Here is a 13,860-nt window from a genome sequence, read left to right on the forward strand (position 1 = left end):
TTGTTGAAACTGCTAAACCTCTAAATTTGAAGTTTGTATCATTAATCAGTATATGCTCCAATTACCCAAACATATCCTCATATATATATATTCACTAGGTACTCAGCCCCTTATGGAATTCAGGTGTATAAACAAGCTCAACAGATATACTGACATGAAATTACATGGGAATTACTCATCCAGTTGAGCAACCTCCCTCTGATGTCTGCTTTTTCTAAATATGTGGTCGACAATACATTATTGTCCCTTACACTTTTATGACTCCTGTTTTTATTTACATGTTAAAACATGGGTTTAAATAAGTGACTTGATCAAGACTGCCAGGCACCATACCTGCATTTACAAATCCCTGACTGGTGCTTTAGTCACAGTAAAATCTTTCCTTCAATTTAATGAGCACTAAAATTCAGTTCTTAAAATATTACTCCTATAAAATGTTGGCAAGTCTTGTGATTTTTTTTTTATTTAAATAACAAGAGAAATGTTATTTCCGATAGCAATATTAAGTGAAACTAAACATTGATTCCTGCCTTGCTTTCAGCAGGATCCACTCTCCGGCTCAGCCGTATTCACTTCACCTTCAATTGCATGGATTTTTCCTCCTACAGCATTTTAAAAGGTCTAATTTTTATTTCAAATTTTCATTCTGCATACCTTACCAGCTGTGAGAAAAGCCACTTTCTTCATGTATTTTTTTTTTCATTCAGGGGCTTGTTCTAGTGCAAAGTCAAATCCCCTTAAACCTTCAATTGGTTCCCAGCATTCTTAATGGTTACCCCATACTCTGGATCGCTATATATAGTCTTTATCACTCTATGTATAAAGTCTTTATTACTCTGATGTCTAAATTTCTGATATATTGAATTGGATCTTCCAGCAAGATTTTTTTTCATTCTATTGTGTTACAATACAATGCTGCATAAAGCCTTCTCTCACCAATACATCCAGCAACCCAGAATATCATGGTTTAAGAGAGATGCTAGTCTGGAGCCATCTACTGGTTGTATTGCTGAGCTTTAATAGATAAGCATGTATCAATAGATTAATCACCTAAGTATGTGATGTTTCTTGTGTACTGGTTCTTTGTTTCTAAGTTAAAAAATTAATGAACTTTATATGGTGCAAATATAAAAAAAATCTTGCTTTCATAAACAAAATTAAAATGGAGGGGAGTAGCCTAAAAAAGCTCTTATTACTCAATAGCACTGAAAGGAAACCAAGGAATAAAGCAATATTAATCTTAAGATGTAAACAATCCAGATACCTTTAATTTTATTGCTGTGATGAATAGGATAAGTAATCCTTATTGCCTTATTAGGTGTTTTGCAACATTTTACCCTGAATTTGTATGTCATGTTCTAGAATAGCTAAAATGCACCGCGTACAGTTTGCTTGGGAATAAAAAAGGTCTCAGTCAATTTTATTATGTTCTTCAAAGGTTTTTATTAAAAATAAATTCAGACAAAAAAGGCAGCAGATTAACAGAACTATAAAGCCTTTAAAAACAGAAGTGCTAATAAATCAGCTGCTATGAGCTAAAAATAATCCAGACAATTTCATTTGGAATCCAAAAGTATATTTACATAATGACGATGTTTAGTATGTACTTATGCATTTATTAGATGATAGTATTGATAATTTGTGCTGTAATTTAGTCATATTTCTATTACTGCAAGAATATATGCAGCATGCAATTCTGTCTTCAGGAGCAAGGGAGAGAACTCTACAGATTTTACCAGCTTGAGAGAGATTCTTTGCACCTATTAAATAAGTGTACCTATATATCTATGTACCTGTAGATACACATACGTACACATAAAAATATATAGATATTAACTCATTATGCTAATGTCTATAGATTAAAATGCATATATTTACATACATATAGACCAGCATGTATACATACATACAAGTGCATGCATACATACATATAAGTGCATGTATACATGTATGCCATATATGTATCTTTATCTATATACATACACACGCAGGCATGCACACTCATGTCCATCTGTATATCACACCTATCATTTAAATTCTACCTTCTACAGTTTCAGTTAAACAAAATCCTCTGTGGGCTCTCAGTTGCACCAGGATTAAACACCTGCCATTATTCACACTTGCCCTCAGCAGATCCATCAGCAGGGCAGACTTCCAACAGGAGCTGTAAGTGGCAAGTAATTTTATCAAGAAATGAAAAATGCAATTTAAAATGTATGAAAGGCAGATAAACAATAAGACTTCCCAGCATAAACAGGAAAGCATAAACATACTGCAGATCTGGAGACCAGACTATGGGAGCTAAAACTAAGAAGAAAGACATTGCCACCATCACAAATGGAACTGGTAGAAACACCTGCAAGAGAAAGAAAAAAAAATTGTTTAGGAAATAAACTGACCAACTGTGATTTTATGCCTTCATAAGAGTAATAATGTGTTATTTGCCACACTAGAGTTCCATTTATCCTACTGCTGCAATCTCACCCAGGACAAGATTCATCTGACCTCAAATTGACTACAAGATAGGCATCTTTTCTAAAACACTTGTTCAGGCTCCTTCTCTCCTCAAGAGGGTAAGATAGGCAGTACCTGAAAATCATTTGTTCACATATGATGTTAGGGGCTACTAAAAGATTCTCAGGGTTGGGTGCCTAAAAGCAGCCTTCACAATAAGCATACACTTCTACCACAGCTTTCTAACAGCTGGACTGAGAGAAAATTAAACATCTCCTTAATGTCTGTGGTGGCATCAGGAAAGAGTGGAGTAGATCAAGGTTTAACTACCCATGAATAGCCAGTCTGGATGCCACATTGTTCTGGTTACCGCTCCACACTAGTACAGTTTCAATGTTGTTTGCACATATCCCCCATTCTGCATATATCCAACTCTTGTTTTCAAATGCAGGGTCTCTGGGGCAGAGACCCTATGCTCATTTCTTTGCCATCTACAGTAAAGCAAAGGTTTTAAGTAAGGCTCTAAAACACTGTGATCGTTTGTATTTTTGTAGTGACTATCCACTTCTGACTTGCACTTGTTCTACAACTTCTGCAAGCTACCCATGACTCAAAAAAATCTGCAAATACTTTTTGTAACTTTTTCCATTTACTTTGTACGGGCGATGCAGATGAGGTTCCCGGTATCGAAGTACAATCAGGCTTGCACAAGTCAATCCAGTCATAAGCCAGGCAGAAAATCCAAAGTAATTTGTTAACATAATAAGGTCAGAAGGGATGATAAAAATGGATGCAATGGTGGTTGAAAAAATCATGGCTGGTGCTGGAGTACAGGAATGGACATTAAGCATGGACATTAAAACAGGTAAATGTCCTGACTGACTTCCAGCATAGCTTAATCGACCAAGTGTAAACATGCTGCTGTTGAGGGCACCAAATATTGAGACAGCAACAGAGAGAGGAATGATCCAGGCAACAGAGGGGATCACTCGATCAGCCCAAGTGACTGCCACAGCAACTGCAAGAAAGCAAAACATTAGTGCAGTGTAGGTACCATGTTCTGAATTACTGGCAGACTCAACAGAAACAAAATTTAAAGTACACCACCTACTATTTACCAGCAATGCCTGGTTTTTGTTACAGCAGTCAAGCATGACTAACCTAATCCTACCAACAAGGGAGCTACAAATTTCCAGGGGAGGGAAGGGATGACAGCAAGAAAGGAGTAGTGCCTGCCACAGCAAGCCAGGTAAACATGCTGGGGCCAGTACCACAATAATGGACTGCCCAGTGGGAGAAAGCTGCACCTCACTCCCATGCATCACAAACATACGCATGTGGGCAAGGCCATGAGGGCAAAGAAAATGAAGTCCCCAGCATGGCCACAGTGGTGACACGATCTACTGTTAGGAAACTGCCAACACAAGCGGCGCATGTGTGCACAGAGATGGGTCAGCAAGTGTGTTATTAATGAGGTTTTGCTTTGGGTCAAACTGGGAAATGTGAAAGATTATTTCTGAATGATGGATGTTCAATGTTGTTTAAAAATTAGCTGTAGCCCATACTGTAGTAAGGAATAATAATTAGTGGTTTTATAACCAACTGCCTTGAGGAATATAGGTCCTGCAGTGATCTGCACAGCATAGGAAGTTTTTAGAAATGGGGAAAACACACACCACAAAAAAATGTAATGAAGGAACAGCAACTCATAGCAATGATTGAAAGAAGCGTTATAATTTTAAGGCCATCTCCTCACCTGATACAGATAAGCAGAGCTCCCCTGGTATGTTTGGAGCTGGTCATGCCAGCTGGGCAGCTGCTATGCACAGATACTCTGCCTCTTTCACTGTAGCATGGATCTGCAAATGAATCCATCTTTCCCAGCAGGTAGCCTGACTGGCTCAGTGATAATACCAGGTTGCTGAGTGACAGCTACTCCACTCCCATTTATGTTATTTAGATGTTTTCCCAGGAGATCTGGTTTTTGTCACTCCTGGAGGCAAGGTCTGACAGATCACCCTCTAATAGAGTGGTATTTAAAAGGTGCTGTTTGGACAATCCAGGACAAATACAGCTCCTCTCAGACCTTTTCACGGACAGCGCATTGGTACAGGATCTGAGAGAGGCTTTACATACACTGAACTTTTGTATAGGCTCTTCTAAGGAATCACAGTATTTGCTATAAATTATGCACACACAAGACGGCTATGTTATTGTGCCCAGTCTTTTTCATATTACTTATCACATCAGACTTGTCCACCTCCAACAATAATGGCTTTAGCCTGAGCCACCAGGTAGGGAAGGAAGGAGGAGAGAGGATTAAAACTACAGGAAAACAAAGGCCTTCTCTATACTCAGCAGAGACTTGATCTTCACCTGATATTCCAGGGCTTAACACAATTCTGATTTCTTTTTAGACAGTGCAGCTAAAAGCCAAAATTTTCAACACCTAATAACATCTGCCTGTATTCAGTCCAGCTTGTGTCATACATTAAAATTAAACAAGAAATCTCTGTTAAAACTTAGAACAAAGCCCAAACTTCTAGACTGTGAAGTCAGATGAGGAGAAGCGACCCATACCTGGTAAACTAACATCAGATGGGTATGCTAATGGACAATACATTTTTAATAAAAAAAAAAATCCATACCTGATGAGACAATTTCCTTAGGTGTGAGGACAGTCAGATACGAGATGTTCACCAGTAAATAAAAAACCATTACTGCAGGAACAGCAGTCATCACAGTTAAAGGGATATTCCTGCTAGGGTTTTTCATCTCCTCTGAAAAATACAATTTAAAAAGACTAATAAAGCAAGCAGTGTAGCTTCTGCAAGTGTGTTTCAGTAGTGAATCTGCACAGAGCTTCATGAGACCAATACCAAAGCCCTGCTTCAATCCCTAAGCACAGCTGCTGAGCTATATTGCTTGTGATGTCCTGCAGTGGTTCTCAAAGAGTTTATTAGTCTAAACCTTTCTTTTTTTTTTTTTCTTCTTATTTAACTGTATTTTCTTGCTATCTTGGAAGGAGGGATGCATGAGAGGTCTGATAGACTGACTAAAAAAATCACAAAAGGACTGATAATCTTTGATTTGATTAAACAAGTATTTGACTTACATTAGAAAACTGATTTGGTAATAAACATTAAAGTACCCATAAAATCACTAGCTTAAACGTGATACTTTAAAGTCAAATTATTTACTGTCATATCACCTCATGAGCCCTGATCTGGAACTTTTTGAGTGTATTCTCCTATTCCTGCACAAAACCCTTTTCTTTGTTCCTGTATCAGGAACTAGAGAAAAAGTAACAGGAGAGACTGAAGGTACTGTCAGAATACATGCAATGCAGTAGCTTTAAAAGGTCATTCCCAGCTGTATTCTGCTCTTATCTGCGCCAGCAGCCCAGAAAGCCAACCATATCCTGGGCTGCATTAAAAGGAGCGTGACCAGCAGGTCGAAGGAGGTGATCCTGCCCCTCTACTCTGCTCTTGTGAGACCTCACTTGGAGTATTGTGTGCAGTTCTGATGTCTTCAACATAAAAAAGACATGGCACTGTTGGAAGAAGTCCAGAGGAGGGCCACGAGGATGATCAGGGGACTGGAGGACCTCCTGTATGAAAATAGGCTGAGAAAGCTGGGGCTGTTCATCCTGGAGAAGGCTGCGTGGAGACCTCATAGCAGCCTTCCAGTATCTGAAGGGGGGCTATAGGGATGCTGGGGAGGGATTCTTCATTAAGTACTACAGTGATAGTACAAGGGGTTATGAGTTAAAACTCAAACTGGGGAAGTTTAGACTGGATGTAAGGAAGAAGTTCTTTACTGTGAGAGTGGTGAGGCACTGGAAGGGCTTGCCCAGGGAAGTTGTGAACGCTTCATCCCTGGCAGTCTTCAAGGCCAGGTTGGACAGAGCCTTGGGTGATACGGTTTAGTGTGAGGTGTCCCTGCCCATGGCAGGGGGGTTGGAACTAGATGATCTTAAGGTCCTTTCCAACCCTAACCTATGATTCCTCCAAGGCAATGCTGGTGGACAAAAATGTTTAGTGCTAAGCCTGACATCTTAGCTTAAAACTACCCTCACCAAGTAAGAAATAACTTCAGGTTTGCAGCTAAACAACTGAAACACTGCCATGCATGCCTGACCATGTGATAGTCCCAGCAGAAGATGGAGCTGGTTTCCAGAACCCAAGTAATTCATCCTCATATCAGTCAAAATGAGTATTTTTCATCCCTTCCACTCCATTCACTTTTGCTCCCTCTCCCCTTCCTATTTCCCTCAGCTTTTACAGACGACTTCCCGAGTGTTACCAAGAAATAACTCACAAGGGGGAAGAAATGGAAAGTCAAATGTGCAGTTTACTTAGCTCTTTTTAGGACACAAAACTCCCTTTCCTCCCTCAAATGTAATTTCTTTCCTGCTCAGAACACCAGCTTTGAGCCTGCCCCAGCACTGGCTGCAGTGCACAGTGCCAGAGGAACTGAATGAGCGCAAGAGAAGAATCCAGATACAGACTATAGGAGAATTTGGGATTTATTTCAAATGTAAGAAATACACTTGGTAATTTTGAGCCCAGACGAGGACAATCACCAAACCTGCCAATTTAAATTTATCTTTCCATTTGTCTTGCTGTTTGCTGTAGTCCTGCTGTCCAGCTGGCACCTGATGCTTTAGCTGCAGCTGATGGGAATGAAGTTATTGCTGAAGAATAGGCAATTCAGTTCATAAGGGGACTACTGCATAGGTTGGATCTATCTAAACAGCTGTGCTGCCCAGTGTGTGGTACTTACTGCTACTGCTAACTAACCAGAAACTAAAGTAATATTTTACCCATAATTTGTATTGTCTCAGGCTTGCAAAGCTAAATGCTTGCCTTTAAGGAAATACTATGACTTTAAATATATACTTTGCTGACTTGTAGCAACTTTTCTACTGCAGCATACTATTAATGCTGTAATAGCTGGATTGTAATAATAAGTCATTGTTTTAAACATTAACTCCATTTTCACACTGCTCACCACTGAACTTTGTTATACGTTTCACACAATTTATTTAATGATTTACAGGTGACAGAGGTCAGTGGATAAATAGGGTTAAAGATATAAAAGCAACATCCACTTGCTTATAACTTAATTCTATAAATCTGATGATACTATAAAACACTATTTAACTTGAGGCATGTATAACTAGTATCAGGAACATTATCTGCAGCTTTCAAAAACTGCCCTATTTATTACTGTAATGTGTCATCACATACACAATAAGGCAAGTAAATAGATATTTAAAAAGCTTTTAAATGTTTGAATAGAGATTATACAGAATTATTTATAACACTTTCCTTTGATTCTTCTTCACTTTCTCTGCAAAACTCTCATTTTCCCAAGAAAGTGACTACTGACCATCTTATATATCCCATAAATTTTCAGAAATTGTATTTCAACACAATTCAAAATTACTTTGTCCACATACAAATCAGCTGCATAACCTAAGAGAAGGTACAGATATTTAAATGCAAATTAATCAATTACTTTTCTTTGGTTTGGTTTTAATGTGCACATAATTTGGCATGGACCTTAATCCTTTCCTAATAATGCACTTGCATTTACACTGAGAAAGACAACATGCAAATTTTGAGGTATGAAAAAAATCTGTTCATGCACAAAATTTTAAATGAACTATTTTGATTTTACTTGTACTCCTCTGGAAATGTCAGTCTGATCCTGGAGACTGCACAAGAAGCAAGAAACTTCCCTAGAGAGGAAAAAAACACCTCTGTTAACAGCCTCAACAAATACAGGACTTGTATAAAATGTGAGAGACCCTATGGTCTTGAAGGAGAGACAAATTCTACCAAGATGAGCTGAGGAACTTAAGAATGGCAACTGGAGAACAAAATCTAAAGAAGGGTAGATACCTGCCATATAATTGAGGGACCACCAGCCACCGTAAGCGTACAGTCCTTGGAAGAAGGCTTCGGCAACCTGTGATGCACTGGGGACCTCTGAGCTGAATGCGTCCTCAAACCTGGCCAGACTCTCCCTTCTCCCGCCAACAAGGAGAACAATGCCACCAATGGCAATTACAGACAAGGCCATAATCTTCAGCAGAGTGAAAACTGTCTGCACCCATGCAGCCATTTTAACGCTGCGGCCATTCAAAATCCCCAGGCACCAGAGAACGGCCAAGGCCAAGCATTTCTTCACCACTTCTGGTGCAGGACAAACACCATAGAAAGGCTGGGTGGCATATTCAGCAAAAAGTAAAGCTCGAGCAGCATTCGACGCTGGCTTGGTAACTGTTGACGTCCAGATAAACACAAAAGCAGGTAGGGATCCAAGGCCTCTTTTAATGTGGCTGTATTCTCCTCCAGAGAATGGCAGAGCAGTTCCCAGCTCCGCATAGCAGAGGGAACCCATCAGAGAAACCAGCCCAGACGCAGTCCAGATCGTCAGTGCAACGCCAACGTTGAGTAAGGAATGCTTTAACACCCCAGTGGGAGAAACAAAGATCCCTGCCCCAATGATTGTTCCTATAATAAAACTTACCCCATCAAAATAACCTATATTTCTTTTGAGTTGCGTCTTGGATTTTCCTTTTCTCATCACATCTTTGGGGTCAGCGCTTTTTCTTTCTCCCATTTTTTCTCCCTGGGTTTTTTTTCCCCGTCTTTTTTTTTTCCCCCACAGATGTTGGATGCTATGTATTTCCCTTTCACTTCGTTGTTAGCAGACTGTCATGGCCCTACTTGCTAGTGAAATGTTCTGGGAAGTCTGGCTTAATTATTCAGAAAAGAGAGTATACTTTGGGTTTTGATGTCTCCTGTGTGAAGATGATTAACCAAAAACTTCAAGAAAAACTGGCAAATCATGTACATGTTGGTTTAATATGTACTTCAGAAATTACTAAGATCTGGAGGTATTTTAAAGAAAACGGCACAAGTAATACACAGTAAATGCTCATTTCTCAGCTGATTTTCATAAACAGATTTCCATTTTTTTTAATGTATGTCTTCAGAGACAACTGCAAGAGGTGGGTAAATGTGATGTCCACATCAGGGTAGGGCAGCATGAGGAAAGAAATCAGCCCTCCTTATGTTACTGACAGTGACACAGACATTAGCTGCCAGTCACTGTGTATACTGGAGCTTGTTTATACTTCACTCAGTAAATGCTGCCCTAGAAAAAAAATTACCAGTTTATACCCAGTTTTTCTTGAGGACTCATCATTATAGTAGTACCCATGCACCTCCTAAGCAGGAATTAACTAATTAATTCAGACACGGCTATGAGGGGAGAGAGCTGTACTGTTGTTTCCACTGTCTGTCTGGGGGCTGTGGAACGGAAGGGTGAAGGCTAAAATTACCCACTGGTTTGGTGTGTGCCTTTTAAGGTACAGCCACTGATTCTTCTGCTTATTTAACAATCTGTGGTGTATTTTATGTCAGAATATGGAAAAGGTATTTCTCTTCAATCATATGTGGATATACCATCACCACAAACTTCTGCCTCAAGAAAAATGTATTCATTCTTTTTAAAAGATGCAGAGAAAAACGGGAAGAAAGCAGGAAACTGAAAAAGCAGCTCAGCATATACTTAAGAGTAAAGGTGGTTAAGTGTTCTAACCAGTAGTTACAAAGTTCTTACTTTTTGTGTGATTGTGGAACCAGTTTTGTCCCAAAGGTCAAAGAACAGCAATGAAGAGAATAAAACTCATGGCTTTTACAGGGCCCAGCTTGAAAGACACAGATCAGGTCTGAACAGGAGGATTTTCACTCAAGTACAAAATAAATTCATCCGAAAAGTTAGGTTTATGTAATATGCCATGATGTAAAACCACCTTTAGTTAAGAGACATGAGCACAGACTCTTTATTTCTTAATTTTTTCAATGACTTGGTTAAGGTGGGTTTCCAACACCACACAGAAACTGCTCAGCATGGTCAGTGATAGAATCCATGGCTCCAGAGCAGCTTTTAACCATAAGACAGTATCTCTACCTTCTTCAAATCAGTGCAGCACTCACTATATACCTTCACCTTTGTAAAAACATCAAGTCCTACAGACCAGAGAAATTTTACCTCTGCACAAAACACACCTCTATTTATGAAAAGCTGCATTAATTTTAAATTGCATTTTATCCACTTTATAAATTGTACAATATGTATTTGAGTTCAAGTATGCATTTATCATGTATTATGAATAACTCATAATAATTCTAATATTTATTCTTCAGTATTCACTAATTAAAAATTGTGTGACAAATGTTTTAAATTGTTTAAATATGTAATTTTTTGTTTTATTTCAGTGCCTTTTCTGAGTTTCTCTCTCTGTCAATGCACACTTTTTTTTTTTTTTTATATCCAGCAATCTTCCATCTCTGTTTTGGGAGTTTGGCCAGATGGATTTGGATTATTATTTTAAAACAAATCAGTATTACACTAAATGGCAGCTTAAAGAACAGATGCAACTGACTTTGTTTCACTATTCATCCTAAAGCATGCTAATTTCTAGTATAACAAAGGAATTTCCAACATCCCCTATGCAGTAGATTAATAAGGATCTTGTGACAAAGATGCTTGATTTCAGAAAACCCCACTGAGATTATTACTTTCTTGGGTGAGCTTTCTGCCTACCTCAGATAAATGTTTCTAGTGAAATGCTTCGGAGATTTATGCAAAGTCTGCCTTTCATTTTGGTGTGTTGTTGCCAGATTAGGACGAGGTAAGAGCAGAGAGAATGACAAATCCAACAGAAAACTGACACTGGATAGTTCACTAACGTGAGCATTAGCAAGGCAGAGCTCAGTAAAACATGGCTGGTTACACAAGTAGTTTTCAGCCAATTGGTTATGTTTTCAATAACCCACTTCCCATATTTTCTCTATGATGGGCGTCCAAAATCTCCTGTTGGTTGAAAAGGATAAATTGCCACAGACCGTATGATTAGCTCCAGGTCTCATATGTCAGTGCCTCCTGCCTCACATTCCACTATGTACTAAATACCCGGTCACATTCACTCTGATGACATTATCTGGAAACTCAAGCACAGAATACAGGGCACAGATAAATGATTAAAGTAACCTGGACACATTTGTAAGACAAGCCTAAGATTCCCCTGATACGTGGAATATACTGAAAGGTTATCTCATCATCAAAATAAAATGCCAAAGTACTGCAGTTCTTATATTCAACAGGGAACAACAACATTTCATTTGAGTGCCAACTACCGAGTTCTCTTTGACAATAAAATGAGGTCAAGAGAGTGCTATATAACATCTATGTTCAAAAGCTGAAACTTCAGCTGATCAATTCTAGTCTTTCCAGGATTTAGGATTTTCCCTTTTCTTTCAGACGTCTTTCAGCCTTCCATGTCAAGTTTTTCAATATCAACTAATGGTTACCAGAACTGATATGTTCAGTCACTGCAGTTTCTCTAGATTTAAGACAGGAACCAATGCAGAGAAGTAATGGAAGAATACTTTTCTTTCCTAAAATGGGTATCTATTATATCCTAATTGCAATTAACTGAATTTCAGTGTACTTGATAAGGAGTCTCTACCTCAATCTTGCCAAGAACTTCCTGTGTGCTGTCCTGAATCACTCTTTTCTGTGACCCACTCACTGATTAGATAGATGAGAAAGAAGCCCATCTACCTTAAAATGTCAAATTTTAAAACATTTATTTAGTTCCTTTTCAGTTAGTGAAATTAGTGAAATCCTTTTCAATCAGTGTTTCAAGCATAGTATTGACTTATCCCTGTATCATTCTAAATCCTTTAAGGGGAGAAGATGTAGCAAAACCTAGAACCTAATTTGTCTTCCAAAGTTTTGATAAATACTCTCCTTTGTTATCTCCAAAGAAGCTTCCTGCTGATGATACTCACCAAGGATAAAGAAGAGGAACAAAGAAAAAAACCTGAAGATGCCTTCTAGAAAAAAACAGCCACAAATATTGTTTCTTGACATACATCAAGGGACATACTGTATTTACTATGACTGGCAAATTTTATTTATGATCTTCCTGGGTTTCCCCCTCTTCTTTAGACCCCATTTTGTTGGGAATACAACACTTCAAAGTAGTTTCGTCTTGCCTTCTGAAAGGAGTTCAACAGCTATTCAAGGATTTCCACAGGTAACATTAGATAGAATCAGACTTCTCAGGGTTGGAACTCTGGAAATCATCTAGTACAACCCCCCAAGCCAGTTAACAATTTACCACACCAAACCCCGTGATGTATTCTCAAACTTGAATTTAGAAAATGAGTCTGCACACAGAGGCACTTGACAATCTACTGCCTTGGAAATACTTTTTTTCCCCTGGTACTCTGCCAGATTTCTTATTATGTCTGCCTTGTACTAAATGTCTTAAGGATCTGGTTCTTTCCCTGACAGATGTATCATACTGATTTCACTAGTATTCAAGAAACAGACCCCAACTGGTAGTCAGCTAATGGCAAATGAAAAAACATGGGGAAGTCACTGTTTTGTGATATGCTACAATGCATACCTGCATCCCACACAGCTCTCCTTACTAGCCATAGTTTACTTCAGTATTTGCCAATAAAATATCTATGTAAGTACATTTACATGAGCTGCTCTATGCATTCCTTGCTAGGCTGTAGTGTGTGAAGGAAAGTCTGATGGAATTTTGCAGTAACAGCTATTAGTAACCAGTGGCCGGTGAGCATGTCCAACAGTAGCACTCATCTGTGTAAATGCAAACATTTAAAAACCAAGCATCCACACTTTGTTAGACTTCCCCTGCAGTAAAGAGCAAGAGATGGGTTGAGACCCATTCAGTCCCAGCAACAGCTGTATGAACTGCCCACTGGAAATCACACCTCTTCTACTTTTAGATAGTTTGATGAATCCACACCTCCTCTTCGGATGGGCTTCTATTTTCCAAATCAAATGTTCCACGATGCACTGTAAATTTACACAGCAACGTCATGGTGCCCTTAAAGGCATTCATGAATCGATGTCAATATTGTATTGTAAAGGGGTACTACAACAGCACTGATATTAAAAAGCATGCATAGTTACAAGTAAAAAGCCTATTACAACATGTACCCAGCCTTACTAAAATTCACCGTTAGCTATATTTCTCTTCAAAGTCCTGGCCATAACATAACAGCCAGTGTCCTGTCACTAATTATGGTCACCCAGAGGCTCTCCCCTGCCTTGCAGACAGGCCATGCTGAACATGATCCCCCACTCGTGCCCAGCAGAATCCCCCAGCAGCTCAACCCATCCCTTGGATTGTTTCAGGATCCAGCGGGAGTCACGTCACGCAAATACTGGGGTGGAAACCCCAGATTTCAGCACCCTGCCCCTGAGTGGGCACGACACGGGCAAGTACCGAGCTGATACTCCAAGTGCTGCCAGAGCTTCAGGGGGCTATGAATGTCTCTTCTA

At 39.1% G+C, this 13,860-nt stretch overlaps 1 protein-coding gene across 2 annotated transcripts; it reads right to left on the reverse strand.

Annotated features, from left to right (window-relative positions):
- Window positions 1-1,927: 1,927 nt before the first annotated feature.
- On the reverse strand, window positions 1,928-9,701 carry SLC7A13 (solute carrier family 7 member 13). Of its 2 annotated transcripts, none has more exons than XM_061342799.1 (4): window positions 8,364-9,618; window positions 5,103-5,234; window positions 3,108-3,472; window positions 1,928-2,356 (listed from the first exon to the last, which is right to left on the reverse strand). In XM_061342799.1, the coding sequence occupies exons 1-4, from the start codon at window positions 9,085-9,087 to the stop codon at window positions 2,111-2,113; spliced, it is 1,467 nt and encodes a 488-aa protein (XP_061198783.1). In that variant the 5' UTR covers window positions 9,088-9,618; the 3' UTR covers window positions 1,928-2,110. The 2 variants fall into 2 exon arrangements, with proteins under 2 accessions (XP_061198783.1, XP_061198784.1); XM_061342800.1 differs by having other exon boundaries at window positions 2,192-2,356; window positions 3,085-3,472; window positions 8,364-9,701.
- Between the last annotated feature and the right edge of the window lie 4,159 nt (window positions 9,702-13,860).

The sequence above is a fragment of the Neopsephotus bourkii genome, unplaced genomic scaffold (assembly GCF_033783945.1).
Source record: "Neopsephotus bourkii isolate Nb327-2 ecotype Australia unplaced genomic scaffold, CSIRO-AGI_Nbou_v1 NB_1820, whole genome shotgun sequence".
NCBI classification, from domain to species: Eukaryota; Metazoa; Chordata; class Aves; order Psittaciformes; family Psittacidae; genus Neopsephotus; species Neopsephotus bourkii.